The sequence below is a fragment of the Notechis scutatus genome, chromosome 2 (genome assembly GCF_049901735.1).
Source record: "Notechis scutatus isolate UNSWTSFEM ecotype Mainland chromosome 2, rNotScu1.2, whole genome shotgun sequence".
Classification (NCBI taxonomy): domain Eukaryota; kingdom Metazoa; phylum Chordata; class Lepidosauria; order Squamata; family Elapidae; genus Notechis; species Notechis scutatus.
The window spans coordinates 156,693,786-156,712,909 of NC_142010.1; the positions used below are offsets into that span (position 1 = coordinate 156,693,786).

The 19,124-nt window shown below is 42.1% G+C and overlaps 1 protein-coding gene across 2 annotated transcripts in view; it reads right to left on the bottom strand.

Moving 5' to 3' along the window:
- Positions 1–9,256: 9,256 nt before the first annotated feature.
- The window catches only part of LOC113421566 (mitochondrial adenyl nucleotide antiporter SLC25A23-like), a 44,760-nt gene continuing 34,892 nt past the window's right edge, over positions 9,257–19,124 (bottom strand). For both annotated transcript variants that reach the window (XM_026682002.2, XM_087956993.1), the window contains 4 exons: positions 17,499–17,606; positions 14,282–14,449; positions 13,892–14,042; positions 9,257–13,248 (listed from right to left, as the gene is read on the bottom strand). In XM_026682002.2, the coding sequence (XP_026537787.2) occupies positions 13,064–13,248; positions 13,892–14,042; positions 14,282–14,449; positions 17,499–17,606 (612 nt within the window). In that variant the 3' untranslated portion in view covers positions 9,257–13,063. The remainder of the gene's footprint in view (positions 13,249–13,891; positions 14,043–14,281; positions 14,450–17,498; positions 17,607–19,124) is intronic.

Genomic DNA, 19,124 nt, shown 5'->3' on the forward strand with positions numbered 1-19,124 from the left:
CCGGGAGCCCAAGAGGCGGGACTTCGCGCCATTATCCCCGCCTCCTGTGAAAGCCAATTATCCGCGAGTTCGAGATGAGCGACAGCGCAAAAAAGCCACTGAATATAAAAGAAGCAGGCGGCTTGGACGCTCGGTCTATCAGAAACGACGACAGGCGGAATCTACAGTTTGAGTGTCAGAAGGCTACTCGAATTGTAAAGAGGAAGGTGGCGCTTTGCAGGATCTATACCAATTGGAAATTGATAGAGGCGGAGTGAATGGTCCATGATGAACCTATCGGAGTAGGACGGTAGCTCAATCCCGACTCTCCAATTGGAAAACCCGCACATACGTCATTCTATCAAATGAAGACAACCAATCCAGCAGTTCCAGTCCATTTTGCTGTGTGTGGGGGGGGGGATTCCGCTCGCCGACTGAAGGTTGAAGGGCGGGATTAAAGTACGATTGATGGAAAAGCTGACCACTCCTACTCGGCAACTCTTAAGAGCCTCCTCAACACCAACTGCGAAGGGCCTGCCGGGGAACTGAAGCGCGCCTTTCGTCCTTCCGACAATCCCAGCGAGGAAAACGCGCAGCCAACCGCCATCGAGCCAAGAGATTAGAAACCACCGAGTGAAGGCAGCAAGAATGTACACTTCCGCTTTATTTGCCCGGAGGTCTAAATCCATTGGGCGAGAACCCAGTGAGGCGGGTGAGCCGTTCGGGCAGAGGCTCCCGCAGGGAGCGCGTTTCCCTTCGAAAACGGAGGCAGGCGGTGGGAAAGGAGAGGAGGCGCTTCTTAGGAGCCGACGCCCGTAGACCGCGGAGGGGGCGTCGGCTCCTAAGGGGGCAGCGAAGCTGAAAAGTCGTTGCGGAGCGAAAGGCAAAAGAGCGGCTCGCGGGGACTTTCGCGGATGAGTCTCACCGGTTCCCCCACCCGTTTCCTCCCAAAGGCACCTTGAGGAGAACGGCCTCTCCAGACTGACTTCACCTTTTGCGAAGAGATCGGACCCCCGCAGGCACATAAAGTGCCCGAAGTCACCGGGAATCGAGCGGATTTGTTCAAGATAAACTGTTGCTGTTGCATCTGCGCGCTTATTTGTGTAACGTTTCGGAAAGAGAACTGAATAAGTAGATGGAGACTTAAGAGGCTTTTGAAATGTTTGAAAGTTTGGTCTAAATCAGGGGCCTCCAACCTTCGCAACTTTAAGACTTCTGGACTTCAACTTCCAGAGTTCCTCCGCCAGCTATGCTGGCTGGAGAAATCTGGGAGTTGAAGTCCAGAAGTCTTAAAGTTGCCAAGTTTGGGGACCCTGGTCTAAATGATTAAGGCACCAGGCTACAAACCAGGAAGCAGTCCTGCTTTAGGCATGGAAACCGGCTGGGTGACATTGCCCAGTCACTCAAATCAGCTCAGAGGAAGGCAAATTGGGACGTTTGTTGCCTTGGGTTACTGATTTAAAGAAATGAAGGCAGGATATAAATAACTACCGTAACAATAAAGACATTCACCGATTCACCTTTAAGTTTAGCTGTACTTAAAATTAGCATACATTATATATTGCTGAAGTGGGAATAGGGTGCTTTTCAGATTTTCCTCTAATAAAAGCCATGTTTCTCTAAGCAAGATAGTTATGCGAGTTGTGCCCCATTTTACAACCTTTTTGCCACAATTGTTAAAACAAAACACTGCAATTGTTCAGTGAGCCATCTGGCTGTTAAGCAAATCTGGCTTCCCCCATTGCGTTTGCTTGCCAGAAGCCAACTGGAAAGGTTACAAATCACATAACCCTCTGGGATAGTGTAGCTGTCAATTGCTGAGCACCTGAATTTTGATCATGTGACCATGGGGATGCTGCAATGATTATGTGAAAATCAGTCATGTCTTTTTTCACTGCTGTTGTAAGTTTAAACAGTGACTAAATGGTTAATCAAGTACAACCAGTACACAAGGCATAGCCCTGTGTAACTACTAACATGGCCTGAGCTTCTCTAGGCCATAACTCCCAAGACAATTTCCCACAGAGAACAAGCAATTTTGATAATAGGTTTCTATGTTCTAGCATTCTTCTAAGCTACATAACCAGTGATGGGATTCAGCCGGGAAAACCAGTTGTTCACTGTCTGACCAGTTTGGCGAACTGGTTGTTGGAAGAACTCATTAGGGCAGAGAACCGGTTGTTAAATTATTTGAATCCTACCACTGTACATAACATATAGCTGCATCATACTAAGGATAGTGTGTTGAATATATATGGTTTTGGATAGCCCAAATGTAATGGGGGGGGGGATTCACAAGATCTTTCACAATTATTTTGAGAATAACCAGATAATATTATCAATGATAATGTACTGTCATGTGAAAAGCCAACTAAATATAAAAATCCATTACTAATTGGCCTTTGTCAAATGAGATCAGCATGTCAAATGAGATTTATAAACTTTGCCCCAATATGTATCATTTCATATTTACTAGTATATACCATTTTAATATCCATTCACTTTCTATGAACATGTTTCCTGTTGTCTTACCATTCTAAAATTAGGAAATGTTTTTCAGCATTCATGTCAATTAATTTATCCCTAGTTAAGATATATTCTTCCTAATGTAGATCTTTGAGAGCCAGCTCAGTATAGTGGCTAAGGCATTGGGCTAGGTATCTGAAGATCATGAGTTCTATTTCTGCTTTTGGCATAAAAATCACCAGAGTAACCTTGGGCCAGTCACTCTCTCTTAGGAGAGGAAGAAGAGAAAAACACTTCAAAAATCTTGCTAATAATACTGCAGGGATGATCACCATCAGCCACCATCAGCCATATGATCACCATCAGCCACAATTGACCTGAAGGCACAAAACAAAAATTGAACCATCGACAGCTCCTACTGTTTGCCATTAAATATGCAATCATTCCTACTCTGCTTTCTGTTCTTTAACCAGGTTTCAGTTTATAAAATAATCCCCATAACTTCTTAAGTTTGCTTAAGGATCTTTGGTGACAGACTTTGTCAAAGGTCTTTTTGAAAATTGAAAATATATTTGTGGACAATGTCAAAACACTCTAAAAGATTATTGAGATAATGGCATTTTGCATGCTCCTATTGATTGCTTTTCAAGCAGGATATGACACTGCATGGTATTAGCTTTATGTTTAATCATGATTTCCACAAATGTACTCCATCTTTAGTTGTTTTATTGTGGTAACAATTACCTTCTGAAACAGCAGTGGATGATTATGGGCTACATGAAGCCATTTTTCTGTGAATCCCGAAACCCTCATGATTGCACGCCCTCCTTTTGAGTATATTTTATTTTTTTTATTTTCAAAATAATATATTAAGCCTAGTGTATGTTAGAAAACAGTGGCAAGCGAAGTATCGTGTCTTCTCAGGGGTTTTTATGTTACTTCTGAATTCATTTCACAGATACCATGGAAAGAAACAAAATGTCAGCCTCAAGAGATATTCATCCCTAACTATCAAGATATCTTCACCCCTAATTATTGCTTATTTGTTGCTATGCTCTTTACCTCTCTTTCGGCTGTCATGAAACGGTGGGAGGGGGAATCTTGGAGGGGAAGAAGGCAGGAGGTGTTTTGCATTCCTTTGCTGGGTTAAGAAAGGAGGGGGATTCTTTGTTTTAACTTTTCATTTCTTCACTAGCCTCTGTCCTTTTTTCTGCGCAACTGCGAACTTTTATCAAAATATGTCAAGGTCACTGACAGTAGCCTCATCATCACCTGGAGATGACCACATGATCCTATTCAGAAGTTTTAATTGGAAGAATCATTTGATCTCTGGAGGGGGGGAGCAATTCTATCCCTTTGTATATGCATTTTACCCGCTAATATTTCAGTTTCGAATTGATTCTGTTGCTACCATTCTATTTCCAGTAAAAGAATAATTCTGCTCTACACCATGGAGTCTGAGTATTTCTTTCTTGGGATTTAGAAGGAGCACAGTCTGACATTATTCGAAACTCCGATATCAACCCACCCGGAGAAAACAGCAACTTTTTCTTCCGAGGGGTTTCATCTCATGTCATCTCCAGCCAGCGATGAAGAGGACCAGGGAGCTGTGGGAGGGCAGCCGATGCTGCTACCAGAGATGCCGGCTGCTGACCTACTGGCCGACCTGACTCTGGAAGAAACCCCTGCTGAGATGCCCAGATGGTCGTTGGGGTTGGTTGGAGAGATCAGGACGACCCCCTCCTCCCAGAATCACTGTAAGATGAAGGGGTGCGAAGGAACGGCTGTGGCAGGAGGGGAGGAGATGGAATGCAGGCTGGATCAAGGCGGCAGGTTCCTTATGGATGTTTCCGAAAAGCCCGGCACGGCTCCAAGGTATGAGGGGAAGGGGGAGCGAAGTCAGCCCGGGAAGTCGAGCTACCCCACCCCCTAGCCCAGCCTACGCCGGCGCAGCCACCCGCGGCCGCCTGGGAGCCCCAGCAATAGCTGTGCTTCCTGGAAGACGCCCCTGCCTCCCTTAGATGTGAAATTTGGAGGAAATCCCAGAGACTTGGGGTTTTTCCTGGTGCAAGTGGGAAGCTATATGGCAGAATTTGAAAGGGAGTTCAATTCTGAAGCAGCCAAAGTGAGATGTGTCACCAGGACCCTGGAAGGGATGGCAGCAGACTGGGTGGTGACTTTGTTCAATGATAACTCCCCACAACTGCGAAACCTCGATGTTTTCATGACTGCATTGAGGAGAAGATTTGAGGACCCCTGGCAGAGAGAAGGGCTAGAATCAAAATGAAAACCTTAACCCAAGGGGGAGATCGGTTGCAGATTACACCCAGGAGTTCAGGCAGTTGGTCTCCTGTCTCCGAGGCTGGCCCCAAAGGGCCCTGGTGAAACTTACAAAGATGGCTTAAATGAAGATGTATACCACATGTGCATCTCCCGGAGGGATCCACGTGATTTGCAGTCGTGGTACTTGCTGGCGGAAGAGGTGGATATTGATCTGGCTCAAGCAGACGCAGAGGAGGCCCCGGCTGGAGAAAACTACTCCCCCACATCCCCAAGAGACCTCCACTCCCCAAAGAGGAGGGATGGCGGCAAGGGCCAAGACCACAGCCTGTTTCCGCTATGGGAAGGAGGGCCACCGGATGGCGGAGTGTCGAGTCAAGTTGGTCCCACCAAAGACACAGGGTCCAGGAGGAAGCCCGGTAAACCCCCAACCAAGCCCTGCGAGACCGGACTGAAGGCGAGGAGGTTGTAGAGGTCGCCCTTCCGGCGGGAGAGGAGCTGGGACCTCCAACCCTACTTGACGAGACCGATTCGGAGGATGACGCCGGTAAGTCCTACCCAGGGGCCCATGACCATCCCAATAAAGTTAAGGGACCCTACATCGGGACCGAGGAGAGATGTTGGCCTTGTTGGACTCGGGGTGCACGAGGTGTGTAATTAACATGAAAGTAGTAAAAATATATGGGCATCGGACTGAGAACTTTAAGAACGCCCATAGCTTTCTGTCAATTGGACGGATCTGTGGTGGGAGGTCACCCAGCGAACTTTATAATGGAACCCTTAGAGATGACCATGGGAACTCACCACGAGATCTTATGCTTTATCGTGGCCCCGGGATGGAACAGCCTTTAATATTGGGATTACCCTGGCTTCGAAGTGGAACCCCAGGTGAACTGGAGAGAGGGGTGGATACGCATCCGCACCGATCGGCCACCGGAAGGGGAGGAGCCCCACCTCGGGAGGGGAGGAGAAGTCCCATCCGAAGCCCCAAGTTACGGGTGAGGCAGCTTCCGCAGGTGTCGAACGAGTGGATGGGGAGGAGAAAATCCCGAAGGAGTACTGGGACTTAAGAGAAATGTTTAGCGAAGAGGCCTCTGACGAGCTCCTCCCCATCGCTCAACCGATTGCAGCATTGAATTTCTACCGGGGTAACGCCCCAAACCGAAGCTGTATTCGATGACACCGGGGAGCTGGAAGAACTGAGAGCGTTCAGCGACAAGAACCTGAAACGCGGTTTCATCACGCCTGCCAGACCTCGAGTGGCAGCCCCTGTAATGTTCCGCGAGAAGAAAGACGGCTCAAAACGCCTGGTTGTGGACTACCGAAATTTAAACGCTGTGTTGGTGGAGAACGTGTACCCCTCCCCTGATGAAGGACATGCTAGCCCACCTGGCGAAGGGGAAGATTTTCACAAAGTTGGACTTGAGGGAGGCATACTACAGGATCCGAATTAAGAAAGGCGACGAGTGGAAGACTGCATTCAACTGCCCGATGGGTTGTTTCCAGTTCAACGTTCTTCCTTTCGGCCTACAGGGGGCACCCGCTGTTTTCATGCAGATGATAAATCAAGTGCTTCACGAACATCTATACAAGGGGGTTCTGGTCTACCTTGATGATATTCTCATCTACATGGAGAATAAAGACGAACATGTGAAACTGGTTCGCTCGGTGTTGCACAAGCTGAGGGCAGCCAAACTGTACGCCAAACTGTCCAAGTGTGAGTTCCATCAAGAAAAATCGACTACTTAGGATATCGTATCTCTCCCGAGGGCATTGAGATGGATCCAGAGAAAGTGCGAGCTGTATTGGAATGGGCCCCCGAGAACCCGGAAGCAACTTCAAAGTTTTCTTGGGTTTGCCAACTTCTATCGGCAATTCATCCCGTCTTTTGCAAAAATAGCCATGCCCATCACCAACCTCCTGAAGACAAAGGGGAAGTGAAACCAAAACCCAGCCAACCGTTGAACTGGTCCATGGAATGCCAAGCCGCATTCGAAAAGCTTAAAAGACTTTTCGCTGCAGAACCAGTATTGAAACACCCGACATGGATGCCCCTTTCGTGATCCAAGCTGATGCAAGCGATGTGGCGGTGGGGGCGGTCTTACTTCAATTAAATGAGAAGGGGACACTACAGCCGTGTGCTTATACCTCCCGTAAATTGACTGACACTGAAAGGAGATGGGCCGTCTGGGAGAAGGAAGCGTTTGCAGTCCGTTGGGCTCTATTAGCCTGGAGACATTTTTGGAAGGAGCGAAACATCCCTTTGAAGTATGGACGGACCACAAAAATCTGGAAGCTTTAAAGACTCCTCGAAAGCTATCTCCTAAGCAGGTTAGGTGGGCTCAGTTTTTCAAGCGTTTCAATTTCTTGAAGTATATTCCAGGGGGAAAATTTTTATGGCGGATGCTTTGTCTAGAATGCCTCAATACAACAGTATCCGAAAAGAAGTGGTAAGACCAATCGTGTCCACTACACAGTTGGCTGCTCCCGTAGTTACCAGAGCACAAAAAGGGACCAGGAGAGAGATCTGTCCACTGACTTGATGGAACGATTTAAGGAGGTTTTGAAAACAGATGAGTGGTTTCTAGCAAATGCGAATAATTGCACCATTCGAGATGGTCTAGCCTGGATAGGTGCAAAATTGTATGTACCTCAAATCCTGAGAACCCAAGTTTTACAACAAACTCATGATTCTAAAGCGGCTGGTCATTTTGGGTTTGTGAAGACTCTACATTTGGTGAAACGACAGTTCTGGTGGCCTTCGCTGAAAAAGGACATTGAGACTTATGTGGCGAGCTGTCCAGTTTGTGCTTCAGCAAAAGGCCTCCTGGCAAACCGCCAGGTTTGTTGCAGAATGTGGCCAGGCCAACTGCACCTTGGAAGGAAATTTCCATGGACTTTATAGTAGATCTACCTGAGAGTGTTGGACAGACTGTCATTTGGGTAGTGACTGATTTGTTTTCCAAACAAGCCCATTTCATCCCTTGCTCCAAGATTCCTTCAGCGAAATCATTGGCCAGAATGTTCATTATACATGTCTACAGGTTGCACGGCGTTCCTGAGCGTGTAGTTTCTGATCGGGGGTCCAATTTACCTCGAACTTTTGGAGGGAATTCTTGAAGTTGATAGGCTCCACCCAGAGCCTAAGCTCCGCCCATCACCCCCAAACTAATGGAGCCTGTGAGAGAACAAACGGGTCTTAGAACAATACCTCAGATGTTATTTAAACTATCAGCAGGACAATTGGGTGGATTTACTGCCTTTGCGGAGGTGGCGTATAATAACTCTGTACACAGTAGTACGGGGTTTACTCCTTTCAAAGTAGCCACGGGACAAGATTTTGTGCCCATACCTGAACTGCCTCGAAAAAACCCAATGTCCAATCGTTGGACGACTGGATATCTAAACTTCAACTAAATTGGCCGGTCGTTCGCAAAGCTCTGGACGAGGCACACCAATCTCATAAGAAATTTGCTGACAGAAAGCGAGCCCCACAGATGTTGTATAAGGTGGGCGATAAAGTTTTCCTCTCAACCAAATATTTGCAGACTACCCAAAAATCGAAGAAGTTGGGTCCTAAGTATGTGGGACCTTTTCCCATTGAGAGGATTGTAAATCCGGTGACTGTTCAACTGACTTTACCAAAGACTCTTCGTCGTATTAATCCAGTTTTCCATGTCAGTTTGTTGAAACCAGAACATACCAGTACCTTGCGACCGACCCAGTCTGATCCACCGCACCCCTGTTGATCGAGGGGGAACAACATTTTGAGATTAAAGAAATTCTAGATTATAGGAAATGGAGGGTCGTGTCCAATATCTTGTAGCGTGGAAACATTTTCCTCCTTCCTATGCTGAATGGGTTAATGAGAAAGACATTAGGGCCCCTGAATTGCTTAAGGACTTTTATGCCAAATATCCTGATAAACCATAGAAATGTATGCCAATGTTAATATATGATTGTTTTTTCTTACAGGGACTAATGTCCTTCTTCTAGGGGTCCGAATGTCAGCCTCAAGAGATATTCATCCCTAACTATCAAGATATCTTCACCCCTAATTATTGCTTATTTGTTGCTATGCTCTTTACCTCTCTTTCGGCTGTCATGAAACGGTGGGGGGGGGAATCTTGGAGGGGAAGAAGGCAGGAGGTGTTTTGCATTCCTTTGCTGGGTTAAGAAAGGGAGGGGGATTCTTTGTTTTAACTTTTCATTTCTTCACTAGCCTCTGTCCTTTTTCTGCGCAACTGCAAACTTTTATCAAAATATGTCAAGGTCACTGACAGTAGCCTCATCATCACCTAGAGATGACCACATGATCCTATTCAGAAGTTTTAATTGGAAGAATCATTTGATCTCTGGAGGGGGAGCAATTCTATCCCTTTGTATATGCATTTTACCCGCCAATATTTCAGTTTCGGAATTGATTCTGTTGCTACCATTCTATTTCCAGTAAAAGAATAATTCTGCTCTACACCATGGAGTCTGAGTATTTCTTTCTTGGGATTTAGAAGGAGCACAGTCTGACACAAAGTTTGGAAAATGTATTTTATTTTTCTCTTTGAAAATTTAACATAAAATGCATCATCAGCAGTGGTAGACATATATAGGTATCTCACTGGAGTTCGATTCAGGCAAGGTAAGTGCTTACTTAAAGTCAGATATTAGAGTTTGTTCAGTTCCCCAAAACAAGACAGTTGGTTCTGTGTAAAAGTGCAAACTAGGTATCTAGTTTTTGTGGGGAAAATTTAAATTGGAGGTCATCTGATTTATCCAATGATCTTCCTATTACTCAGTCCGATTGGCATCTCAAAAGATCAGTAGATTTTCAATGAGACGTTCAAAACTACTATTGAGTTATACTACATTTTTTAGCATTAAGATAACCTCCTGGATCAAATGAAACCCTTTAATTAAAGACCCTTCTTTCCTCAGTGACCAACAAATCCCTCTGAAAAATCCTTAAATAAGATATGACCAGTATCTCTTTCCCATTTTGTTCACCCAGCAAACAGTGTTTATAAAGGAATTATATTTCTGATCCTGAAAATTCTGACAACTAAATGAGATGTCATGGAGAGATCATCAATTGTTTAAAGCCATGCAAGTTGGTTGCTGCTACTACATGTTGGGTACAACTACTGGCAGGAAAGCATTTAGGACACCTTAACAAGCCTGTTGCTTCCATTCCTGGATTCTCCAGGTGTGTCAATGCCCACATCTTGGAACATGTCACAAATAAGTATCTCGTGCAAACCAGATTCTTCTTTCTTTTGAATATACATGAAGCTGAAGAGGATGGGGAGATGAGACAATGGCAGATTCATTCTTTCTATATAATCTTCTTTCAAATTCTCTACAAGACAAAAAAGAACCTTCTTCCCTGCAGGCATCAAGAAGGGAACAAATACGGATGGATGGGTAGCAAAAATAGCCATTGGTGACAAAATAAAGATACAAAAGGCATTTTCAAATTGTAACTTGACAATCCTGCCCCTTGTCCTTACTGAATCTTTCCTGTAAAATGGATGGAGTGGCCAGAGCTACTAGTCGAAATACCCCAAAATAATATTGGGACATGCCAACTCTTGCCTATCCTACCTACCAAATCAATAACCCCAAAGCAAATACAATTTTGGACACACCCACTCAGAAGCAAGTTCTATTTAGTTCATGATATTAATGCTAAATAAATGGGTGTAAAATCCTACCCTTATTTTAATAAACTCATAAATGTACAATATTTCCAATGAAAATGTGAACATTTCCCAGATGGAAGGATCTTAGAAAGGACACAATCCGATTGCATCTTTCTCTATTCTTCATTCTGGTAGGAATCATTCTTCACCTTTCTTTCTCCCTGGAAAATTCTTGTGTCATCCTCAGCCTGGTGATACAGTTGTTAGAATGCAGTATTGCAGGCTAAACTCTGCCCACAGCCTTGAGGTTGACTCAGCCTTCCACCCTTCTTAGGTTGGTAAAATGAGGACTCAAGATTGTTGGGGGCAATATGCTGACATTATAAACCACTTAAGAGAGTGCTGTAAAGTGCTATTGCTATCCTGTTTTCTCAGACATTTAATAACCAAGCGAGGTAGAGCTTACAGAACTGCAAGCTCATATACATGATCAAAACCCACTCTCTTATAGGTAAGGTGGACTGTAGCAAAAATACCACTGAAAACTCTATAGTGGAGCAAAATTCAAAATCCACTGTCCTTGGTACTTCATTTGAAGGAGCGTCTTGTAAGAGTTTCCAAGAGGAACAAAAAACCCTGCCTTACTTGCAAGAGGTTCTTTCTATCTACTGAATGAGGTACTTTTCTCAAATGGAAGTGCCAATTCCCTACCTGATTACTTCTTGCAGGTAACTAAAACTGAAGTAGCACTCTAGTCTGACGAAAACAAACCTCTCCCATTTTTGAACATTCATTTCTTGCGGTGTCTCCACCCCCCCCTTGCAATAACCTACTTCTAGTATAGCTACAATCATGGCAGACATTCATATGATCGTTTTTCAAGGATATGACTCAAATTCCAAAAGTCATAGTTATATTATTGTATCCACCATTACAGCTTTCTTCAACGTATTTTGCTGGTAATAAGGGGAACTGTAATTAACACTTCTGGAGGACATCAGATTGGAAAAGACAATAGCAGCTCTTAAAAAGCGACAATGGAATATGTCTTGTTACCCTCCCATTCATGGCTGTGATCCTCTCAAATGCAACTGGCTGGTATGAGAGATTGCATAGAAGCAAGGGACAAGGATCTGGTTCATCTGAGAAGAGGCACCATGTTCAGATGCGAGGGAAAATAAATTTAAAGAGACTCAACCCTAACAGCTTTCAGGATTTTGTATCCACACCCGAACAACATGAAAGATATATTCCTGAAATCCATGTTGCTCTTGCTTACTTAGTTTTGCCAACTATGTTGCGTGTGACAGAATGCGGGACTCCATAGCCTTCTCCAGTAGGATTCTTCTAGATGGGTACTAGGTTACCCATTTTGAATGGGAAGATGAAGTGGAACATTTATTGAGACACTGGTAAAGGGGAATTTTGTGAGAAGAGAATCTGGGGGCTGAATAGATCTATAGCCTCCATCCTGCCTTTTCCAACTTTCCAACAAAAAGGAAAAATGAATGCCCAACTGCAAGGTAATTCAGCTGGTCATAAATAAAAGAGGAGAGCAATACAATGAGCCCAAAGAAATCCTGAATGCATGGCTTCAAGGACCTTAATTATGACAACAACTAAGCTACTATAGCTAGTGCAAACATCTCAGAATGAGTAGAAATATGTACACACCATATTAGGGGATCTCAGAAAAGTGCTTTGATGGTTACCACAAAATAGTAGCCCTTGTAATGTATTCCAACATTCTCTGCTCCTTCAGAATAGAAGGAAAGGGAACAGGGATAAAATGGGAGAGGCTTCAGTTCAGCCACAGAGGTCCAGGTAGAGACAGCAATCTAGCCTTATAAGTTAAAAACAGTTAATGTGCAAAATATACAGAGTTTCCATAGTACAAGTAAAGTGGATCTGGGCTAAAATGCAAATACCAGGGGCTCCAGCACCCCTATAAGTTCTAGGAGGAGGAATGGAAGAGGGAAGAGTCAAAAGGAATTCATCATTGCAAATAGAAATGCTAAATGAAGAGTGGAATCTATTGGCCAAAGTCCTCAACATTCAGATACTCCTGTTTCTGAATGTCTGTAGGAGAAATCGGTGGACTCCAGGGAATAATCACAGATATTCTAATGCCATCAATGAATTGTCTCTCAATATACTGTTATTTCCTCCAGTATTGGAAACTGCTAACAGGAGTTAATAGGGCTATTTATCAAAAGTCAACCCATTTTACCAGCAGTTGCTTGAAATCTGGTAACACGTCCAGAGCAATCATTGTCAACTTAGCTCCTTTTCCACTAGGTTATGACATGGCTGTTAACGTGTCATGGTTCTTATGTTCAGTTGTTGGGGACAAGATGCATATGCAGGAGCAGCAGGTGGCTCAGAAACATGTCTGTTTGAAGAGACCATCTCTGCAAATTCCAGAATGTGGACAAGAAAAAAAAAGTCTGCCTCCAAGAGGTCACTTTTCCCCCCCGACCAAGGCCTTCACAGGATAAGCTTGGTTGTTAGTGAGCAAGTTGGCTCTTGTTCATGGAGAACTTTGTACTTTTGCCAAGGTGGCCTGGACCCAATCATTCCAAACACCCTCTTAGCTCTCCATTTCACAGCAATTACAGTAGGATATCTCCACCTTTGCTGCCCCTTCCAACACCTTTCTCGTGAGCTAGGTTGCCTGCTCTTTGGCGACACAGGGTCCTCCTTCATCTAGATGTTACCCCCAGAGCCTGCTTCATGTTCTCATACACGACATAGCTGATGCTTACAGCAGGAATAACCTTCATGAAATTGGGGGCGATGCCACGGTAGAGGCCCAGAACCCCTTCTCGGGAAAGGATGTTTCTAAAGAGACCCAACATGGTTAGCTGTGGTGCACCTTCAATTGACGCTGCAGTGAGACAATGAAAAAGAGAGGAAAGATTAGTAGGATGCCTGTCACAACATACCTGATAAAGCAGGTGAAGTTCAGAGAGTCTTGTCTGAATAGGATCGCCAGGTCCTACCTGGCTCAGACTCAAACCCATGGGGTAGAGCCTGAGAGTCTGTGCAGAGAGAGAGTGAGGAGGACTGACAGATCAAGGCTTGAATGATTGCATGCCAGAATTCGAACAGGACCTAAAGAGAATCTCATGGAATTGGGATAGAACCTAGTAACTATGTCCAGATTCTCGGAGTCAATCCTCATTGTCTAATAAATGATAAAACCTGAAGCAACAGAATATACAACCTGCCTTCTATTTGTTCTGGCCCCTTGTGTTGAAAACTGATTCTTCCTTTTTCCTGGAGGAACAGACAACCATGAACATATAAATCAGATCTGAAGACCTGTTAATTTTAATATGACTGAGTCCCAGGATGAAAATTTTATTTACCTTTCTTATCCCATTTTCCTTCTCGGTTTCTTTCCCACTAATCTCTCCTATGTCCACTCCTCTGATACTAAGATTTCATGCTTAATTGTCTTCCCTGTTTATGGTTATTCTGCCTATAATGGCTGTCAACCTTCTCCATTGAGCATGCTCCTTTCTTACCTTGTGCCTGCATCCGGGTTCGCACCAGGGCTAGGGGATAGCTGGCAATTTGGCCACAGGTGCTGGACACGGTGCCACAGGCCAAAAGAACCAAAACTCCTGGGTCAGCGGTGTTCTTGCTGTACTTCTGTAACCAGGTGTTCTTCAGTGTCTTTGGTGAGAAATGTGAGAAAGAGGGTAAGGCCATCTGGGCATCAAAAGCCAAGCACAAATAAATTGCAAAAAAGGGAGGAAAGCCACTGGATAGGAACCCCTTTTTACCTACGAATAAGTGCTCTTCTACAGATGAGTAACTAATCCTCAAAAAGTGTTCCAAATAAAGGAGCATGTCAGCCTAGCCTGTTCTTTGGATAGCTCCCTTATTCTTTGAACCCATGCCCAACCACTGACCTCATAAACTGCCAGGTCGATACCAGCATAGGGGATAATGCCCAACATATTTGGTAGGTAGCCCTTGTAAAAAGCAGGGATTCCTTCCTTCTGTAGGATCTTCCTGGCACAGTCTGCCACACCTGAGTACTGGCCTGTCTTGCCGAGGGCCAATCGTGTCTTCATGACCTAGTAGGAAAAAAAATATCAATGAACCGCATGTTAAACAAGAAAACAGTCTTGGTACTTGCATCTGTTTCTTCCAATTTTACATCTTCTGCACCTAATTTCAAGAGTCTTCTGCAAGTGATTAGCTAAAAAAAGTAGCAAGCATTTTCTTTTTCCTGTGGCTTGTAGGATGTCAATTAAAAAAATAGATTGGCACAGACCCTCTTGGTTACGATCCATCTCATGCTATTCTTGGTGAATGGAGCTCTCTATCTGTGCACACACACACACACAAAGGAATGGCTGTTGGTATAAGTAATCTTTTTTTATGTAACCTGAATATATTAAATCTTATATTGAATCTGTATAACTTGCACATGATATACAACTGGAGGACTGGAGCCAGATGGCTATCTCTTGGAGAGATAGCAAGAGGAGAAGGGACCATAAAAATTCCAGCTCTGGAAGATAATCCCTGGGAAACTCTTCTAAGAGATGTTCCCAGAAAAGGGGAGGGGGGAATTAACATGTTGGTTCTTTTTTTGACAAAATCCACATCTAAATAAGGGGAGGGGTTCTAACTCCCTTTATCTATTACTGTATGCCTGGAAGCATCTTAGATTCTGCTTTGACTAGTATTGGAATCATTTCCTTTCAATAAAGAATTCCTTTTGAAGTGTCTAGCTTTCAGAAATTCATTCTTTTTTCGGTTGAAGGGGAAAAAGTCCATTGCTTACATAAAGCAGAATCTAAGATGCTTCCATTGCTTACACCTAGATCATGTACTTAAGAATTCCTAATTAGAAAAAAAAAAACATTAAGCAATCTATTCTATCTGAAATTGGTGACACAAGTTCTTTAGTAGGCTAACATCTGAAATGGATAATTGGATGACTAGAGGGCTTAGGAATTAGGGATGCCCTTTCAGATCAATAGGATTGCCCGTGATAGGTATTCTGAATTATGTGAAATGTGGAATAACCTAGCTCTGTTGGATGTCATAATCTCCATAAAAGATTCATTTTTCAATCAGGAATACTTTAGGATACTGGATGCCTTTTGCATGTTCAGGCTATGGTGGTGACTAAGAGTATATCTCATCAACTTTAGGTACTAAGTTAGCTACTTCCAGGGAAAAAAAAGAATTGGAACACAGGTCCTAAACTCCTATATCAACTACTGCATTGGCTGCCTCTGATAGTTATTTAGAAAACAATAATTCACCTAACCTTATGGCAGCCAGATTAACTGCAAAACACATATAAACATTTTATGAGTTTTGTTGATTAAAGATTACGTTCAAGATGCCATTTTGATGATAGCATCTGGGTGTTGGAATCAGATGTCCAACACAGTGCAACATCCTTGGCTTTTTTAATATGCAATTTATGTTTTGTGCTTCTTTTACTTAAATGCCAGATATGATTTTATGTTAGCTTCTTTTACTGTTTTTATTTTATTGGTGTTTCTATTTATATGTGTTATTGATACTGTAACTGTATTATGTTTTGAAAATCATGTTGACTAAAAGCAGATTAAAAATAATCTAAGTATGTACAAAAGGGGCAAAATTTGGTTTTGATCTGCTAATACTACTTCCTAGATAGCATTTAGCTAATATCCAGGATAAATTGGAAATGAAGACTCATGACATATATCTCTGATATTGGTATTAAGATTACTCTGTATCCCTCTCCAGAAGCAGATACCTTCTGAACTATTATCAATTCTGCCCGAATTTTCCCATGAATGTAAGAATGTGCTGGGAAGAATAGCTTTGACATATCCATTCTTGCAGTGCTCAACTTTCTCCTTACCAACATTAGCTTTATGTAAACTACTAATCCAATTCAAAAATCTTATCTCAAATTGGCATACTGGGCATATATGCGCTATTCATTTTATATTAAATAGGTATACTAAGAAAGATGCTAGAAAGGAGTAGCACACATACACCCCACATATTATCATGGTCATACCTGGAATGAACTGGATTTTTGAGCCTCTACCAGCAGTTTTAAGAAGAAATCCATAGTTAGGCTAATGCCCTCTTATCCCTACAATGTTTGAGTAACTCTCAGCATGAGATTAAAATTGTTATTTATTCTGGGCTGGAACTTGACTGATTTATGTCATTACCTAAAGAAGCACATACACTATTAATACTATATAATAAAGTAAGCAGAATGAATACTCATTCATCCTAATAAATCATGGAACAGTCGTTTGGTAAAGTATGGTTGGGCACCATCCAAAACAACATTAGTACCATAGCAAAACTACAGATCTCATATCCTTTATTCAAATGAATCTATTTAGTGACATCTGCTGAATAGTGTTCACATTTGCCTGAAGCTCCTAATTTATCTATTTTACCAATTTTTTCCTTATTGTTATCATCACAATGGACCATATTTCCAATGATTTTACTCATTTTTAAAATCTAAGCAATGTTCTGTGCTGATATTTGTGTACCTCTTCTGATTGAATGGTCAGTTCATAATAAATGATAAGGATTCTGGAGATGCTTTTTGTAAACTGAAACTTGGAAAGTCCTCTATTATCGCTGGAAAAAAACAACACTTCCTCATAAGCTGCTAGAAAAAGACTAAGAAAATTATTTAAGAAAGACATCCTAGAAGACATCTAAGAAAATTATTGGGGAATAAATTGATATTAAATTGAAAATAATTGCAGAAATTCAATATAACATTTTAATTTCAGTAAAATATGTTAAAGAAATTTATAACTCTTAGGGTTAGTTCAGTGGAGTCCCCCCATTTTTCCAGGTACAGCTGATCAGAAGAAAGATTAGCTTTTGTGAGACCCTTCCAAATCCAATGCATGTAGTGGAAGAAATTTGTGTAGCAAGCAATGTCAAATGCAGATACAAGGGGAAACTGCTCTGTTTGGACCTCTTTAGCTGAAGCCTAAATCTGATCCTATGGTGATGGTTGGCTTGAACACATTCCTGGAATTTTTTGAGTAGTATACATTTTGATTAAAAGGTCATTGGTTGGTAGAAGGCATGGCCTTCAGACACTATAGTACCAAAGAGGAGCAATTTTACCTCCATGGGGTAGATTATGGTCTGTGCTGTGGCCCCAGCCAGTGAGCCAGCAACAAATCTCTCCTGTACCCTCAAAGTTTCCTGTTGCCCACGAATTGCTCGCTTTATCTGCAAAGAAAAGCAATGGATTTATTCAGAGAAAGAATGGAGACTCCTCCACTTTCATCTCAATTAACTGAGTAAGGGCAGCACCCATAAGAAATTACTACATTTCATATCAGGGGAATATTATGTTGCTGCACTGGGATATCAGTTTCTGTAGGGATTTCAATAATAAGCAATGAAATCTTCACTATAACTTGGCTAGATCAGATGCTTCATTTAGGTTGGAGAAGAATGTTGGAACTTATAGATTTTTTTTAAAAAATATTTTTTATACTTTTCCACATTTAAAAACTCATATACAATCTTTGCAACACTGTGACATCGACATTTCCACTTAGGTCAATATACATAAATACATTTAATTTTTATTTCTACTATCTAACCAGTTATAGCACTTATTCCAGACCGTATAATATTCCATATCTTCTTAATCTTGCAGTTCTAAAGTGAGTTTAACCATCTCTGCACAATCCAACACTTTCTTTATTATCATACTTTTGGAGGGGGCACTATCTAATTTCCAACTCTGCGCGTAAGCAATTCTTGCTGCAGTCAGTATATGCACTATGATGTATTTAGTTCCTTTGTTAAATTCTCCTCTAATTATTCCTAATAAAAACATTTCAGGTTTAAACTGAATTTGGAGACCAATAATTTCCTGCAACCAATTTCTTATTTTGGTCCGATATTTTCTTGCTTCGGGGCATGATCACCACCCTGTTTTTGCTTACATTTCCAGCATTCTGGACTCATGTTTGGATATGTTTTTGCCAATCTTGCCAGTGCTAGATGCCAACAATAAAATATTTTATAAAGGTTTTCCTTATAGGCAGCAGACATTGTTAATTTATAATTTTTAGTCCACATTTTTTCCCATTCCTCTAGTTGAATACTATAACCAAAATTTCCATTCTTTCAAAATTTGACCCAAAATACATATCTTTTATTTGTTGGATAAAAAAAATCCCAATTCAAATTGTCAAAAGCTTTTTGCACATCTAAAAAAATCAGTGCTGCTTGTTTCTCCAGGTGGGCTTCATAATATTCTAACACATTTGTTACTATCCTATATTATTTCTGATTTACCTTTTGGGTAGAAATCCATTTTGGTCTGAATGTATTCTTTCATTTAACATTTTTTTAAAAATTCTGTCTGCTACTATCGTCATAAATATTTTATAATATATTAGCAACGAAATGGGTCTGTAATTTTTAATTTATTGGTAATCGGTACCTTCTTTGGGTATTAGGGTAATATAGGCCTAAGCCCACGATTCCGGCAATTTTGCTTCTAGTAATGCCTCATTATATACCAACATTTAAGGTTCCATTATTTCATACATATTCTTATAAAATCCCCCTGGGATTCTGGAACTTATAGAATTTTTATTATTGATTAATAATAAAAAAAAAATTCCCCAGGAGCTCAAGACAGCATCCACCAGACTTCCTTCTCCTATTTTATTCTTAGAAGTGAATAACTTAACAATTCGTCCCAAAGCATCCAGTGAGCTTCCATAG